The sequence below is a fragment of the Phocoena phocoena genome, chromosome 7, assembly GCF_963924675.1.
Source record: "Phocoena phocoena chromosome 7, mPhoPho1.1, whole genome shotgun sequence".
NCBI classification, from domain to species: domain Eukaryota; kingdom Metazoa; phylum Chordata; class Mammalia; order Artiodactyla; family Phocoenidae; genus Phocoena; species Phocoena phocoena.
This window is the reverse complement of record NC_089225.1, coordinates 64,969,670-64,986,291: the sequence shown is the minus strand read 5'-3', so window position 1 is coordinate 64,986,291 and position 16,622 is coordinate 64,969,670. Positions and strand designations below refer to the sequence as shown.

General features: G+C 34.7%; 1 protein-coding gene across 1 annotated transcript in view; it reads right to left on the bottom strand.

The window, feature by feature from the left end:
* Window positions 1-6,807: 6,807 nt before the first annotated feature.
* Window positions 6,808-16,622, bottom strand: part of NUP35 (nucleoporin 35) — a 36,348-nt gene continuing 26,533 nt past the window's right edge. Inside the window, exons 5-9 of the mRNA XM_065880435.1 lie at window positions 13,239-13,380; window positions 10,530-10,599; window positions 9,649-9,777; window positions 8,416-8,580; window positions 6,808-7,451 (exon numbers count right to left, since the gene is read on the bottom strand). Of these exons, the coding sequence (XP_065736507.1) occupies window positions 7,374-7,451; window positions 8,416-8,580; window positions 9,649-9,777; window positions 10,530-10,599; window positions 13,239-13,380 (584 nt within the window). The 3' untranslated portion in view covers window positions 6,808-7,373. The remainder of the gene's footprint in view (window positions 7,452-8,415; window positions 8,581-9,648; window positions 9,778-10,529; window positions 10,600-13,238; window positions 13,381-16,622) is intronic.

Below are 16,622 nucleotides of genomic sequence, written 5' to 3'. Positions count from 1 at the left end.
ATTGCGGTGCACGGGCTTCTCATTGCGGTGGCTTCTCCTGTTGCAGAGCAGAGGCTCTAGCTGTGCAGGCTTCAGTAGTTGTGGCTCGTGGGCTCAGTAGTTGTGGCTCACGGGCTCTAGAGCGCATGCTCAGTAGTTGTGGCACACGGGCTTAGATGCACCGTGGCATGTGGGATCTTCCCGGACCAGGGCTCAAACCCGCGTCCCCTGCATTGACAGGCGGATTCTTAACCATTGAGCCATCAGGGAAACCCCTAACCACTATCCTTTAATCGACCAGTTAGTAGTACAGTAATGTGAACTGCATAGGATATCAAATGCTTACTGAAATTAATGTAAGGACACTGAGTCAAGAAAATGAGTATCAGATAGATATCCACTTTGGAAAGCTATTTAAAATTATGTCAGAGGGATTATTTTCACCTTGAGTCATTTCCTTTTAATGACCTAGTCAAAATTTTTTAAGTTAAAATAATTTTGATTCAACTTATTTACTAATGTGAGGTGAATTTCCAAAACTGGATCTGAGTCGCAATACCTATACTTTTGCTTCATTAACATCCAAAAGTCTTACAAGCTCATTAAGAACTTTAACTTCAATCAGCTTTCTACATCAAATAGAATTCTCAGCCCTTTTCAAGCCTGTCTGAACCTACAATGTCTGCACAACATATACTAGTGTATTTTACTTTTAGTCTATTCCTACTTATTATAGGGATAAAAAAATGTATTGGAAAGTACTTGAGGTTTAAAAGAGTATTCATATTTAAGGCTAAGTCTGTAATTCACAGGAGTGTCTTCATGCCCTAAATCACAGCGCTATTGCCAACCAATTCACAGGAAGTTGGAGAAACAGAGACTCACCTTTCTCCCTACTATCGTAACATGAGAGTATCCAGTGTTATGAACAGAAGGGAAGAAATACAGAGAGCATTTGCCATTCAAGTTACACTGGAAATCTGAGATACAGATGAGCTGGAAAACACAAAGCTTACAATCAGAACACAATGTCATCTAGCTCAAGATTTGTTTATGGCCATAAACTTTCCTTTACTTGCATGTTAGAAGATGAATAAAGCTGTGCATCAAAATTAAACTTTGTTTTAAAAATCAAAACGCAATGGAAGCTTTTTAGTTTTTTTTTTCTAGTATCTTTCTATTTTTCTCTTATTCTTTCTTCATAGTGTGGGAAAAGATAGGGGCTGGAAAATCAAGAAAGGCAGTGAGACTAAGGTAACTGGGTAAACAAGAGTAAAAAATGGCAGGGGAATGCGGGGAACACTAAGTAAATTAATCATCTTGAGTCCCAGAAAAAAGATCAAAGCCCCATGCCTTATTTCTGCTCAATCTCTAGCAACTAGCATAATGAATAAGACAAAATAAACGTTTGACAAATGAATGATAATAACTTTAAAAGAGTTAGGATCAGGTAGCAAGAGGAAGGAAGGAAAGGAAAAGTACTCTTTAGATTTACAACACTTTATATAACCTGATTAAGACATTTTGGAGAAAAGGCAAAACAACATTTCAGAAGGGAATGAGGGAATTTAACCACAAACCTTCAAGCTAGAAATTACTATCTTTTTAGCCAACAAGTTTCTTTGCAGAACTTCATCTCCTAAAAACATTTCTACATTTCTTCACTCTAATTGCCAAAAAATATAGTTGGTAACAAAACCATAGTTCTTCATCTACAAAATCATCCAACAACTCTGCACACATACACACAAAAGGAACCACTGTGAAGTTAGCAAGGCTTCCTAAAAGCTTACCCTTTCTTAAATTTCAGGAAAACTCATTTCATATAAAAATGAGTAAGACCAAAGTAGTGAGGTCAAATCCCATACAAAGTTATTATGAGAAAAAAAGAGAAGAATGACATCCCTAGAGACAATGGAAGCATGCCAGAAAGACATAAGCCTAAAAAGATCAAACCCATAAACTTGTTTCAAACTGAGCTAAAGGACATCAATAAAATGATACAAGCATGAAATAACAACATAAATCAGAATTAGAAACCTAAAAATGATGTACAGAATTCAGAAAAGAATCAAAAACCAAAGGCAAAATCATTTCAAACTGAAGACTAAACCAGAAGGCACACAAGACTGAATACAAGAAATAAAGACTTAAAGGAAAGACACTGAAAAGAAGGAAAACTCAATAAGATACAGAAAGTATTTTAGTTTCTCCCACCTCCAACTGAGGAAGTAATTTTCAATGCCACAGCAAGTCTTCCTCATTTTTCAGAGTGCACTGAAGAAGAGGAATACAGTGATATTTCCAAGGGCTGTTAAATTCAGGGTCTTAGTTGACATGATGAATCAAAATGTTCTCATGGTTCCTGTTAAAAGTGGGGTCATAAGGAAGCCAGGTGACAGAAACTTAGCCCATGTCTGTCTCACAGTAGGCCAGTCACAATATATAGTCAGAGAACTCTTGATCATTTGAACATTGTGCTGGTCCACTGCATTGATGGCATCATGTTCATTGAACCTGCAAGAAATAAGTGGGAAATACTCTGGACATTCTGGTAAGGTACATGTATGCCAGAGGGTAGAAGGTAAACCACAAAAATTCAGGTTTACCACATTGGTGACGTTATGAGTCCAGTGGTCTGGGGCACGCTAAGACACCTCTTCCTAAAGGATAAATTGTTGCACCTTGCTCCTCCTACCATTAAAAAAGAGACACAGCACTTGGTAAATCTCTTTTTGGTAAGCTTCTGGATTTTGGAGACAACCCAATATCAATGAGAAAGTGCTTCAAACCATTTCTCAGATTACTTAGAAGATTCTAGTGGAGCCCAGAGTGAGAGAGGGCACTGGGACAAGTGACTTAACACCTAATCATCAATTACATCAGAGCATATGAAATACATGACCAGAGCTGTCCCTCATAAGCTCGGTACTGTCAGATCCACAAAGCCCTGAGACCGGGCCAGCATAACAGTAACCTATGGCACATTCAGATTGGGGCACAATGAGGTCCACAGGCTCCAAGTTTCATGACAAGGTGACCCAGAAGCCCATGTCACTTACCTCCAAGACACTGAACACCTCTCCCTCAACTCACAATCTATGACTTGAGTTCACTACCATCAGCTGACAGGAGGAAAAAATCCAGGCTTGATTCAGACAGATCGGCTTGATATGTTGCTGTAAGCCAAAACCTGACTGCTGCCATATTAGATTCAGAGTGGACTTGAATGACAGTGATGAGGGGAAAATCCACCCAATGGGCTGAGCTTCAAGCAATAAACCTGGTCAGCACTTTGGTCTAGTGATGTGATGTCAAAATTAATGCTCACCGCAGACTTTATGTCAACATCTTCCTAGTTATTTAGCTTGTCTGAGCACATTCTCTAGTCCACTTCTCAGGAAGCGCTCAAAGGAAACTTCCTGAATTCTTGCATACTGATACTGTCTGAGCAATGACTTTTACTTAAAAATCAGTTTCATCAAAAACATACATGTAGGGCATCCCCGGTGGCGCAGTGGTTGAGAGTCCACATGCTGATGCAGGGGACACAGGTTCGTGCCCCGGTCCGGGAAGATCCCACATGCCGTGGAGCAGCTGGGCCCGTGAGCCATGGCCGCTGAGCCTGCGTGTCCAGAGCCTGTGCTCCGCAACGGGAGAGGCCACAACAGTGAGAGGCCCACGTACCGAAAAAAAAAAAAAAAACATGTAGATGCAGAGAACAGACTGGTGGTTACCACAGGGGAAAGGGGGGTGGGGGAAGGGGAAATGTGTAAATGGGGTCAATTGCATGGAAACTAGACTTTTGGTGGTGAGCATGCTGTAGTGTACACAGAAGTCAAGTTATAACGTTGTACACATAAAACAGATTATAAACCACTGCTACCTCAATTTTTTAAAAGATCAGTTTTCTTAGATATAAAATCTGCTCACATTTTTTTCCCGCAAATATCTTAAATGTATCATTTTCTCCTGGCACAGTACTGTATTTAAGTCTTGCTTTTCTAAGTCACTGTTTGTCTAGATAGCCAAACCCAGTTTATATCTGGGAAAATATTCTTAGTAGACAAGATGTTCTTCCAGTATATAGCTCCAAATATTCTCTTTCAGCAAAGTATTCTTCATACAGTTTTGTTCACTATATTTTTTTAATCTCTAAAATGTCACTTTTCTATAAATCCTTTCTATACCTTTTCTTTCTGATTTCTAAAGTCATCATCCTTTTTTGCACTGTATTTCCAAAAGGCATTATCTGTTGTTCATCTACTTTTGTGTGTATTCTCGTTTAGTCTTCATTTCTAAATTTTTTTCCTTTATTTCTAGTATTTTCCCAAGTTCTTCAAATTCTGATTTTTAGTATCCTTTCATATTTTGCAGCATTTCCAAAACATCTTAGAACCTATTTTTACATAACAGGTCATAATTTTGATCTATTTTATGTGCATGCCTTTCTGGTGTGCTTTCAATGTCTATGGGAAATTTTGTTCGTTATCCTCTTTTTTTTTTTAACAACTTTGCATGACTATACTTTTTTTTGTTTTTTTTTAGTTAGTTTTGGCTGCATTTGGTCTTTGTTGCTGCACGTGGGCTTTCTCTAGTTGTGGCGAGCGGGGGCTACTCTTGGTTGTGGTGCACGGGCTTCTCATTGCGGTGGCTTCTCTTGTTGCGGAGCACAGGCTCTAGGCACGTGGGCTTCAGTAGTTGTGACATGTGGTCTCAGTAGTTGTGGCTCACAGGCTCTAGAGTGCAGGCTCAGTAGTTGTGGCACATGGGCTTAGCTGCTCTGCGGCACGTGGGATCCTCCCAGACCAGGGCTCAAACCCGTGTCCCCTGCACTGGCAGGCAGATTCCTAACCACTGTGCCACCACAGGGAAGTCCCATGACTACAGTTTTATGTTACTTACTTATTTTTGTGTGAAATCAGCTTTTCTGAACTTTAAAATGAGGCTTGTTTCAAGGTAACTTTTCCAGCTTCACAGATTCTACTGTTTTTGTATAGTACTGGAAAATGTGGCAGTTTGTTTCCTCAGATTTTCCTGGCTTTTACTTTTGTTTTGTATTTTTGTTGGTTTTATTGTATTTTTTAAGTTGAGATACAACTGACATATAACATTGTATAAGTCTGAGGTATACAAAGTGTTAGTTTGATATATTTATGTATTTCCTGGCTCTTTTTAAATAAAGGATGTGATGGATACAAAGACAGGTAAGATACAATACTGGGTAAAAATAACGAATCCAAACATAGCAAACAAATATTTTTAGCCAGAAAGCAAACTTCATGCTCCACAGAGGTTTACGGAAATAAAATGCCCTCTCTAAAATAAAACCCACAGCCCTTTTACAAAAATGTGTATAACTCAAATACAAATCCAACAGTTTAATAGGAAAACTATCCAGATCTACCTTGAATAATTGAGTTCTGTATGTAAAGAAACAGGATAAAAAATATACTCCTATTTTAAGGTGGAAAAGACTTTAAAAGTTTCAGATGAAAAATACTCTACAAATGTAATGATAAATGGATTTTCATCCATGCCAGTATATTCCTTAGTTTCACTTCATCTCAGAGAACTAAACAAGTCTTCAATGGTAGTTTGCTGTGATTTAAAAAGGATATCAAAACCTTCTATACAATGTGTTACTTTATTCTTTATAGATATGTATTAAAGATAAAGAAAGATGCAGATTACCTAGATACATGTGTTATGGTGAAATATCATGTCAATTAAAACCTCCTTTTCATACAAGTGCCAGCTTGATGAGGAGGATAAGGAGGATAATTTGAATAAAAGAGTGATGACTGCGAGTGACTGCAACAGTGAATTTAAAAAAGAAAAAAAAAAAAGCCATTAAGTGCATAATGATACCAAAGGAAAAAAAATTTTAATTCAGGACAGCAGTGGAGGTCACCAGAGCACCAAAAATAACTCTGAAAACTGATAAAGGAAACGAATTAAATATTTATCCTGCTATCCTGGTATGAATGTATTCCATGATAACCAAATAGCCCTAATGGATGGATGCGACAAGTTTCTTCTATATGAAAGAATTCCAACTAATAAATGCAACAGGAATGATAGGTTTGGAAAGTCCTCATTTTGCAAATCTTAATGAAATAATTGATTCAGGCAAGTATCATTAATGCATGCTTTTAAATACATTATGTAAAAAGTTTATGGGGAACTTTCCAATGATGGTGTTTGGCTTTTGTCCACATGCCCAATGAACAACCTGAGGACCATTAAAAGTGGGACGACCAGAACTAAATGCCTCATCGTTTGACATAAAGTACACCATACTACTATCAAGTATTCTTGCTCAAAAAAAATGAGATTGCAGAATCTAATTAACCTTCTCTAGATATAACTTCTAGGATATGGGACAAATGACAGAACTAGTTAAACAAGAACGCTATTCTTGCAAGAACGCTATTCTTGTTTAGATCAAATTCAGTCCGTGGTGCACTCTGTAGGCAACTCACATGGTTCCTTCAACAAATCATGGTGTACCGAACAGTGGGGAAGAGCAGGGGAACTCTAATTTAAACTTCAAGACACTCCAAAGACAAAACCAAATACACCGTGTAGACCTAGTCTCAACAGAGACTCACACAAACCAAACATAAAATTTAACAAATTTTGGAAACAACTGGGAAATTTTTAAAAGGACTGGATATTAGAAATTAAGAAAATAGTGATGGTTATATGGTTATTAAAGCTGGATTACAGGTGGATGGAGGTTCATGACATATTTTCTCTATTTCTGCAAAGACTTCAAACTTCTTGTACTAATTAATAAATCACCCTTTCAAAAACTGCTCAATAATAATCGACAAGTTTATTATCAAGAAACTTCGGTAGGTTTTTTAAAAGGCTGTGTTGGTTTTACAAGACTGAAAGATGACAATTCATGACAGGGCAAATATAAACAAGGATAATTAAAATATTAAATACCATCTAAATTAAAAGACCATAATTCAAATTAATTATAATCTTTGTGTCTTGTTAGAATCAGCTGTACAGTTACCCGTCATGAAATTCACCTCACCAACTCATGAAGACTACAAAGCCTCACTACAAACTCAATTACATAATTTACAATAATCAGTGAGTGTTTTGCACTTAAGCATGCACTATCACAGAAAGCACAAAATCTTATATACAGGGATTTTTTGTTTCTTTAAAATGTATCTCAAGCATCATTTAAAGTGCGAGCTACAAATATGCTGTATCCTTTAAGAAAAAGGCTTCTAAAGGAAGTATGAGACAGCTATTCGATACTGTCAAGAGTGGTTATATAACTAACCGAAGGAAACCCAGCAGTGCCCTGCTAAGTCTGTTTTATTGTGGCAACCTTCTCCTTTGTAGTTGAGTTCTTAGCTCTTACTGTATTACCAGCCAAACATGTATTCCATTGCTTTGGATACAAGACTTTCATCTTTTTTTGGCGTTTGTCTGTCAGAAATAACCTATTAAAAAAAAACACACACAATTGTAAGGTTATGGTTTCTTTAGTATCATAGTCAATTCTTCAGTTAATGGCTAATTTAAAAGTGCCAAACACTAAAGTGGATTTGCAACAATAAATTGTGTATTTAAAAATTAAAATATAGGCTTGCTTGGAACATCCTTATGCTTTTAAGAATAACAAAATTGTATTCCTTTGGCAAGGCAAATTACATCTGCTCCTTAAATTAGTAAACTGAACAAACAACACAAAAGCTAAAAGAGATAAGAACTTTAAAATACTAGTTTAAGAAAAACTAAAGGGAAAAATTAAACCAGTTCTAGAATGATCCCCAAATTTCAAGGGAAGTCAAACTGCCCTACTAAAGTGTTTTATTTGCTATCTCAGGACCTGTGTCTGCAGCTAGGCAAGTTCACAACTACTGGCTAATTAAGCAGGCAACAATAGCATACGGAAAGACAATCATAATACTTCTAGCATTCTTCAATGAATATAATGAACTTTCCCTTTAAACTTTTTTGAAATAAGAAGTTTTGAAACGGGGACTGGTCAATGTTTTCTTTTGATAACCAAAGCTACTTCCAATCTGAGGTTCTTCATTTGCAACACCATCAAATTTAGTTATCAGTTTAACAGGGATTTAACATTCCCTCATGCCAGAGACGTCCACAAGAGAAACTTTTTACGTATGCAACATACCTTAGAGAAAACTAAACTAATTAACTCTCAAAATGTTTTTTTAAATGGCAAAGAATTTTTTTAAAAACTCAAGATAAATTTCCAACTGGCTAAAATTCTAATTTTTAAAATAGGAAATTTAAAAATGCAAAGTTTATAGGTTTCATCAAGCCAATCAACTTCAGTAGGAAATATTTAATGGCATACAAATCAATCCAATGAAAAAGTTAAACATGCTAAGCACTGCAGCCCTTAAAGTATATTCTTTTATCCAATCTTTAAAATACCTGATAGTCACTAGTAGAAGCTTTGTATGCTGTAGCAAGAGGTCTCATGGTAGAAATCCTAGGAGTACTTCCAGGTTGGGTTGGTGTACCTAAGGTTTTGATTGGTGGTGTAAAGGCAACAGATGGAGATGATAAAGCACACCTGTCACTGTTTTCCATCACGCTCTAGAGAAATAAAGACAAAGAACTTCTCTGTTTATTAACATAATACATATCATCCATATTATGTCCTACTTACAAAGAAAACTTCATTAAAAGTAGCGTACTTTATTTAATCTAATTAAACATTCAAATAACTTTAGGGTTGAGAAAACAATATGTGCTTCTCAGCTAGCATATGAGATCTAATGCTCAACCAGAAATCTCACTTGAACGACCTCAAATATCCTCAAGAAAACTATAGACTCTCAAGAGTAAGAATCTCCTAACAAACACTACGGAAAATTAGTAAGAAAAAAAAAAAAGAATTCTTAGGGAAACTGAGGGGTGTGGGGCATCAAAGTCCAGTGCTTTTTAGTAACCCCAAATTTTCCTCTAGCCTCTGCAAACACCTGCTACAGCACAACGTAATAATTACACAACTACTCAGTGATCCTAGATTATGATAACAGGAGCCATGTCTGCTTCATGCACTAGTGTGTATACATAAGTCCCAAGCACAGTGCCTGGTAGGTAGCAGAAGTTCACATACATTTACTTAAAGAATGATCATGATTTTACAAGCCACGAAGTTTAAATTGTGCCCAGGATTATTTTATCAGTATACAAATATATAATAATATTTAAATATTTTAAAGTAGAAATGACTAATAAAAAGCTTCAGCTTTTAGAAGTTAACCCTCAGTTACCATTCTTATGAAATATTTCATTCTGAAATAGCACCACTCCTTTGAGGTAAAGAATTTGAAGTTGCTTTGCACAAAAAAGGGAATGGGTTAAAAGTTAAAAGTTAAAAGACCTAGAATGCAGGCTTCACCTTAACAACTCTGGGTAAGTTACCTAAGTCTCCTTGGCCTCTTTATTTGTAGAGTGAAGGGGTTGGCATGTATTACCTCTAAAGTTTTGTGACTAAATATCTTTGACTTACCAAAAAAGAGTGCTGTAACATCATCCATCACATTTTATAAAATAAGAGGCACAGTGAAGCAAAGTGACATAACCACCAATGTTAGTACTTAGACTTGTGCACTACATATAAATTAAACTGCTTTCCTTACACCAGCAATAACTTACTTTATCTATACATGGTTTTACACCAATCATGATGGACTCTCCAAAAATTCTCCCATCTTTGCTTAAAGCTTTCCGGGCCTGCAGTTTAGATTGATAACGAATATGCATCCAATTTCCTGTGTTAGACATCTGCAAAAAATGAAGTTTTCTCTTAAATTAAAATACAAAGTATACAAAATTTAAACTTAATGAGTTCTATTAGAAAACAAAAACATATGAAATAAATCTGCTTCCACTTTTTATTTGATGCCCTGTAAAAAGCTGTATACTAGGATTCAACAAAAATCCTATTAAACTATTTCAATACATTTCAATAGTTCTCAAATCTCTTATATAAAGAATATGTGACAAATATTCTCTGAAAGCAAAGTAATTCTCAAAAGATAATGTTTCTTATAAAAAGGTCTTATCAACACTTGCTATGAAATTTTTTAAAAACTGTATTCATCAATCTGATTTTGCATAGGAGTTAAGTCAATTTCTAGTAATAGAAAAAAGATTTGTTATTTATAACTGGCAAGCTAAAAAAGCTCTAAGAACTCTAAGAAACATCTCCCTTTTCCTTTATCCCCAATAAAACAAGCTCAAATTGGAAAACTTGGCATGATCTTTTTTAAGAGACTGTGAACTATTTTTAAAAGGGGGAAACCTGAAACTCTCACTCTCTTGCTTATCTTCTCTCTTTATCCCTTTTTATCAAACACTATGCAACTACCAGCCTTCCAAACTCCAAGAGATAGATACATCCTATGAAAACTTTAAAAAAAAAGAAAAATTTTTAAGTTTGGAAAAAAAACACAACATTCAGCAGCAGTTTTCCCTCAATTCACAGGTTATCTTTCCTCAGCTTAAATCTTGAAATGAAAAGAATTAAGACTTACCACATGTTTTAAGATATTTCCATACTGTGCAAATTGTAATAATATATAGGAAGCAGATGCTTGAGGAAACCTGGGGTTGGCGGGGGGACAAAAAGTTGTCTGAACAGTCAACTTCGATAATACAAATGCAAATTACCTTACAAGTGTTTCACAATAAACTCCCCCTAACTGTCTAGTACATTAATAAGAGACCCTGAACATCCTATTTTCCCCTATATTAGCTAAATCTATTCATTTGCCCATCACCCAAAAGCAAATTATGTTAAAATTAATTTTGACTCAGCCACTTTTCTCCAGCCCCAAATTCCACCTTCTACTCTCACTGTCATTATCATAATCCTTAGAAAAGTACTATGAAGTTACAGTTCTGTAAATAACTTATTTTACATGGGTGTGTGTGTGTGTGTGTGCACATCCATGAGAGAGAGAGAGAGAGAGAGAGAGAAAGGGAAATGTTGCGATATACTACTATGGTTATTAAAGAGGAAAGAACTTTAAATTATATAGAATCATATCAATATATATTGAGCACTACCTGAAAATTCAGAAATGTATTCCTGAAACAAAAATACAGTCAGAACCAATATCAATGGTTAACAATCAATTAAAAGGACTGTTACCAAAATTTTAATAGCCATATCTCTGTATGGGAAAATTTTAAGTGATTTTTACTTTCTTCTTTATAAAGTTCTGTATGCTTTGAATATTACAATGAGATATAACTTTTATAGTCCAAATAATAAAGCTATTTTCAGCTTGAAAATCTGGAGTTTCCTTAACCAGTAACTTCAGTTATCTGGAGCTTGGATTAGAACCCTAAAGGAAAAAATGTAAGTCACAAAAATAAATGAGAAACTCCACACGTTAAAATCTATGTGACTAAAATACTCACTGCATTCAGGACTGGAAATTTATTTTATGTTACGTAAATTTGGATATAAGGTTACTAATCCCAAAGAAAACAACAAATGAGTCAGGGTGCCTACAAAGCAGAACTAAAAAAAAATTAAAACGAAAGGGAGAAATAATGGTTGCAAGTGATGCAGGCACTTGAGAAATAAAACATAATTCCAAGAGTCTAGGACCACTCTGAGTAGAAGCAGTCCAATATCCTGTCACAGAATCACCCTACAACAATAAATGATATTTCATGATGACCCTGAGTCAGCAGGAAAAAGTTAAATTATCAAAGGAAGAAGATATATAATGTATTTTAGATGTACTTCCCTATAAATAATCAAAATAAAATATTTTATCCCTTAGAAGAAAATGTTTCTGTGCTTGCAATTAAACTTATATGCAGGGTTACTGAAACATAAAACCAACAGAAAATAAATAGCTGGGAAAGTGTACATCTTAAAAATGAAGGGTTAACAGAAGTACTTCAAGTAATTTATCTAATTACTGAGGAATCTTAAAAATGACACCATTACTACTGAACCTGAAAAACACTTGAGAGTGGACAGACACATTCAAAAACATACAGCCACTTACTTCACAAGAGAATACAAAAATTTAAACACATAAAAGGGAAGAAAAAAAAAGCAGCAGCAGCAGTCAGCCCAACTGCTATGGACATATGGCTGAGCATGCCCTTTCTGGAGAACAAGGGAAAGCAATGACCCTGCTTATTACCTAAACAGAATCAGTAACAAAGAATCTCTCTGAAAGGTTACACAAAAAACAGGTGGCAATTACTGCCTTACAAGGGAGAAAAACTAACTGGGGGAAAAAGTGGGAAGGAAAACTTTTCACCATATTCTTACACATTCTTCTGAATTTTAAATAAATTGAATATATAAAGTCCACTAATATTTATTTACTGGGCATTGTTCTTCCTTCAAGGAGCTCATATGTTTTTATATTTTTTTAAACCCCAAAACTAAATATAGTAAGGTCCAGTAACAGTATGACATCACACTGTCAGAAACCAACCTTATGTAGTACAGTATAAACAATCACAGCCTGAAAATAAAAGACCTGGGTTTTCGATGAAGCTTTACTAATAACTAGATGTAAGCCTCTGAGTAAATCACTTAATCTGTCTATATCTCAGGTTTTTCATATGTAAATGACGCAATATGATCTCTAAGACGCTTTAAAGTACTTTATTAGATCTAAAACTCCATTCAACTAGGACTGTCATGCACAATTTCTATTAATATTCAATATTCTGTAGCTAGAAAGTATCAACCCTGTGACATAGTATGCGTATATATACAAATGAAATTCAATCTGTTAGTTCAAAACTGGTTAAGTCCAATATAAGCATAGACACAGTCACAACAAAGAGAGAAAGGAGCTTCCTAAGTCTAAAGGGACAACCAACCCTCTTCCAATATCCAGCAAATGTGCTCAAGAGAAGATAATCTGAGAAGAGGCATACAGATAAATGATGGAAAAACTATTAAAAATAAAACATTACTTAAACATTACTTAAAATACAAAAATCAAACACTACTTAAATACATGCTAAAATGTCAAGGTGGTATGTACTGATGTCTGCAACTTACTCTGAAATATACCAACAACAAAAAAGATGAATTAATAGTAGATAAAACAAATATAGCTGTTAACAACTGCAGAATCTAGGTGGTCGGTACATATGGGTGTTTGCTGTGCCACTGTTTTAGTTTTTTTATGTTTGATAATACTCATTAGAAAATGTTAGGGCTTTTTTTTTTTAAGTAAATAATCTAGAAACCTTACCCGAACACAGTCACCCAAGTGTCATCAAAGTGATCTTCAGATGTCAAAGAATCTCCTTGAGTATAAAAAGGATCCAACTGGGCAGGAGATAATGTTGTCTTTCGTGGTTGACCAATGTTTGCTGGACTAAACACACTTTGCCCTATATTAGTATATTTAGTAAGTTAGTTACCAATATAAACATCTTGATTTAAAATATCAAAGCTTTAGTTTTAAATGGGAAAGTATATTAAAAGTTGGCAATTCCATAAATAATTCAAAATACACACTATAATCAAATGATAATTATATACTACCACACAATTTGAGAGGAAGTCATTAAAATTTGAGCATAATTTATCGTTTTGCAAATGTTTTATTATTTATTATAAATTTGCTAAATGTTTTATTAATTTCCAGTTAAGCTTACAGCAGAAGGATCTCCAGTCAACCTCAAGGACTTCATATTCCAAACCTACCACTTTCATTATGACACCTCTGCCTTAAAAAGATTCAGTAACTCCTCATTACACACAAAACAAAATCCAACAAAATCCAAATGTCTTGGTTGTTCTCCACAATATAGTTCCAACCTTATTTTTTCAATATACCCCTAAACAGTATCTACCCTAGTCCCTAAGATGTGAACGCAGTTTTCTTTTATTGAGGTCATTTCTATCTGAAATGTCTGATTCTGTTCTTTCTTTTCTTATTCTTCAACAATAATTACCAATTAATGAGTACTTCACGTCCAACATGCCAAGCTAAACACTTTACGTGTTCATTTTATCTCAGAGGCTCTGTCCTACTGAGACCACACATTTCTGAGAAGCAGAGACTATTTCATCTTTGGAGTAGTAATAATGATTCACATACGAGAAATATTTTTTCAGCACTTAAATGTACACCAAGCATTATTCTAGGTATTAAAAATACAGTAATGAACAAGTTAGACCAAAGGGGGGAAAAATCTCTAATAGAGCTTAAATTCTAGTGGAAGAAAGACAAGTAAATACCTAGTATGTTAGAAAACAGAAAATCTTACAGGAAAAAAATAATAAAGAGAAAGGTGAAAAGGAACATGTATATACATAAGGGTTAATATTCAAAATATATAAGAAACTCATACAATTCAATAGCAAAAAACAAACAAAAAATCAATCCAATTAAAAATTGGGCAGAGGTACTAAATACACATTTTCCAAAGACATACAAATGGCCAACAGGTACCCAAAAAAGGTGCTCAATATCACTAATCATCAGGAAAATGCAAATCAAAACCAAAATGAGATATAACCTCATCAACAGCTATCATCAAAAAAAAAGAAAGAGATAAGTGTTGGTGAGGATTTGGAGAAAAAGGAATCCTTGTGCACTGTTGGTGGGACAATAAAGTTGTTGCACACACTATGGAAAATAGTATAGAGGTTCCTCAAAAACATTAAAAATAGAGCTACCATATGATCCAGCAATCCAACTTCTGAGCATATATCCAAAGAAAATGAAAACAGGATCTCAGACATCTGCACTCCCATATTCAATATAGCACTATTCACAAGAGCCAAGATATGGATACAATCTAAAGGTCCATTAATAGATGAATGGATAAGAAGATGTGGCACGTATATACAATGGAATGTTATTCAGCCATGAAAAAGAAGGAGGTCCTGCCATTTCCTACAGTATGGATGGATGTTGAGGGCATGATGTTCATGATGATAAGTGAAAGAAGTCAGACAGAGAAAGACAAATACTCTATCACCTCACTTATATGTGGAATGTAAAAATGGCAGAACTCACAGAAGGAGTAGACTTGTGGCTACCAGGGGCCGGAGGCTGGGGGATATGGGGAGTTGTTGTTCAAAGGGTACAAACGTCCAGTCATAAGATGAATAAGTTCTGGGGATCTAAAGTACAGCATGGTGATTACCTCTAATAATACTGTATTATATACTTAAAAGCTGCTAAGAGAGTAGATCTAAAGGTTCTCACCACAAAAAAAGAAATGGTAATTAAGTGACATGATGAAAAATGTCAGCTAAGACACTGGTCATTTTGTAATATCAAAATGACCACAGTGTGTATCAAATCAACACACTGTATACTTTAAACTTACACAATGTCAATTATATCTCATTAACTCTACTAAATGTTAGTTTCCCTTTACTATATCCATAAATTAACCTGTGACAGAAGACTTACATGTTACTCCAAGAATCAAATGAAACTTTAGGTAGACAAGAACTCACAAAAGTTAACTGTTTTTTTTTTTAACTGTTTTAACAATATATAACTTCAATACTATAAATGATGCACTTAGTACAATTATTCTTTTGCATCAACAGCACAAATATATTCAGTCAAACCTAAAATAAAAGACTTCCAGGAATGATGTCCATTCTCTTGCCTCCGAACAGTAGTAAACCGAAACTATACCCTCAACAGAATTAAAAGCCAAAGGCATCAATCAAAAACTACAATGCAACAATGTGATTCTAACTAAAGAGGAAAAATATGGTCATCTAAAGATTTCAAAATTCTTAATGCTTTATGCCATACAACTTGAATCCCTTTACTTCATCTGGAGTCAAATTTAGAGACCAGAATTAATCTAATTTAACCCATTAATGTAGTCTTTCCTTAAGGGAAAATAAAAATACATTTCAGATCACCTCAGATCTACTAGGCTTATTAAAGAATCTATTTAATTCAGAACACTATCCTAGACCCTACTAGAAAATAAAGATGCTCAAAACTGACTGCTTATATTCAGCTGTTGAGTAACCAGGCAAAAAAGAATTTAGCAATAAGAAACAAATATTCAAATATTTTTACAATAGTAATCAAGCAAAAGAAAGTATGTAACAGTTATTAACTCTAGAGAAAACAGAAAGATATACAAGAAGGACATGGAATCCTAGTACATTACATGGCTCAGTCTTACAGATTTATCTAATTTTAAAATTGAGTTCATGCTTAAAAGAGACAATACGAAGTAAATAACTGAAAAGAATGTCAAACTGCATACATGCTATAATACATCTAGCAATTTTTCTTTTTCCTAGCAATTCTTCTTTTCCTCATCACCACGGATGCATTTAATAGGTACAAAACATTTCTAAAATGAGGCTGATTTAAAATGAACCACCCCACTTTGACAAATGTCTGCTAATCAACCAACTTATCAACTACCCCATTTTAGGAAATAAAGAGAAGCACGCAAAAGATAAGCTTAAATAAGTTTAGTTCTTACTACAAAGACATGCCTTTAACACAAAAAAGATGGTAAAAGGCATTCTAGTATAAAACCTAAAGCCAATTCAAAATTTTTATGTTCTGCATTACCATTAAGAAGGTACAATTTAGTTCTGCTACATTATGTAATAACCTTCAAGCAAGAAATTA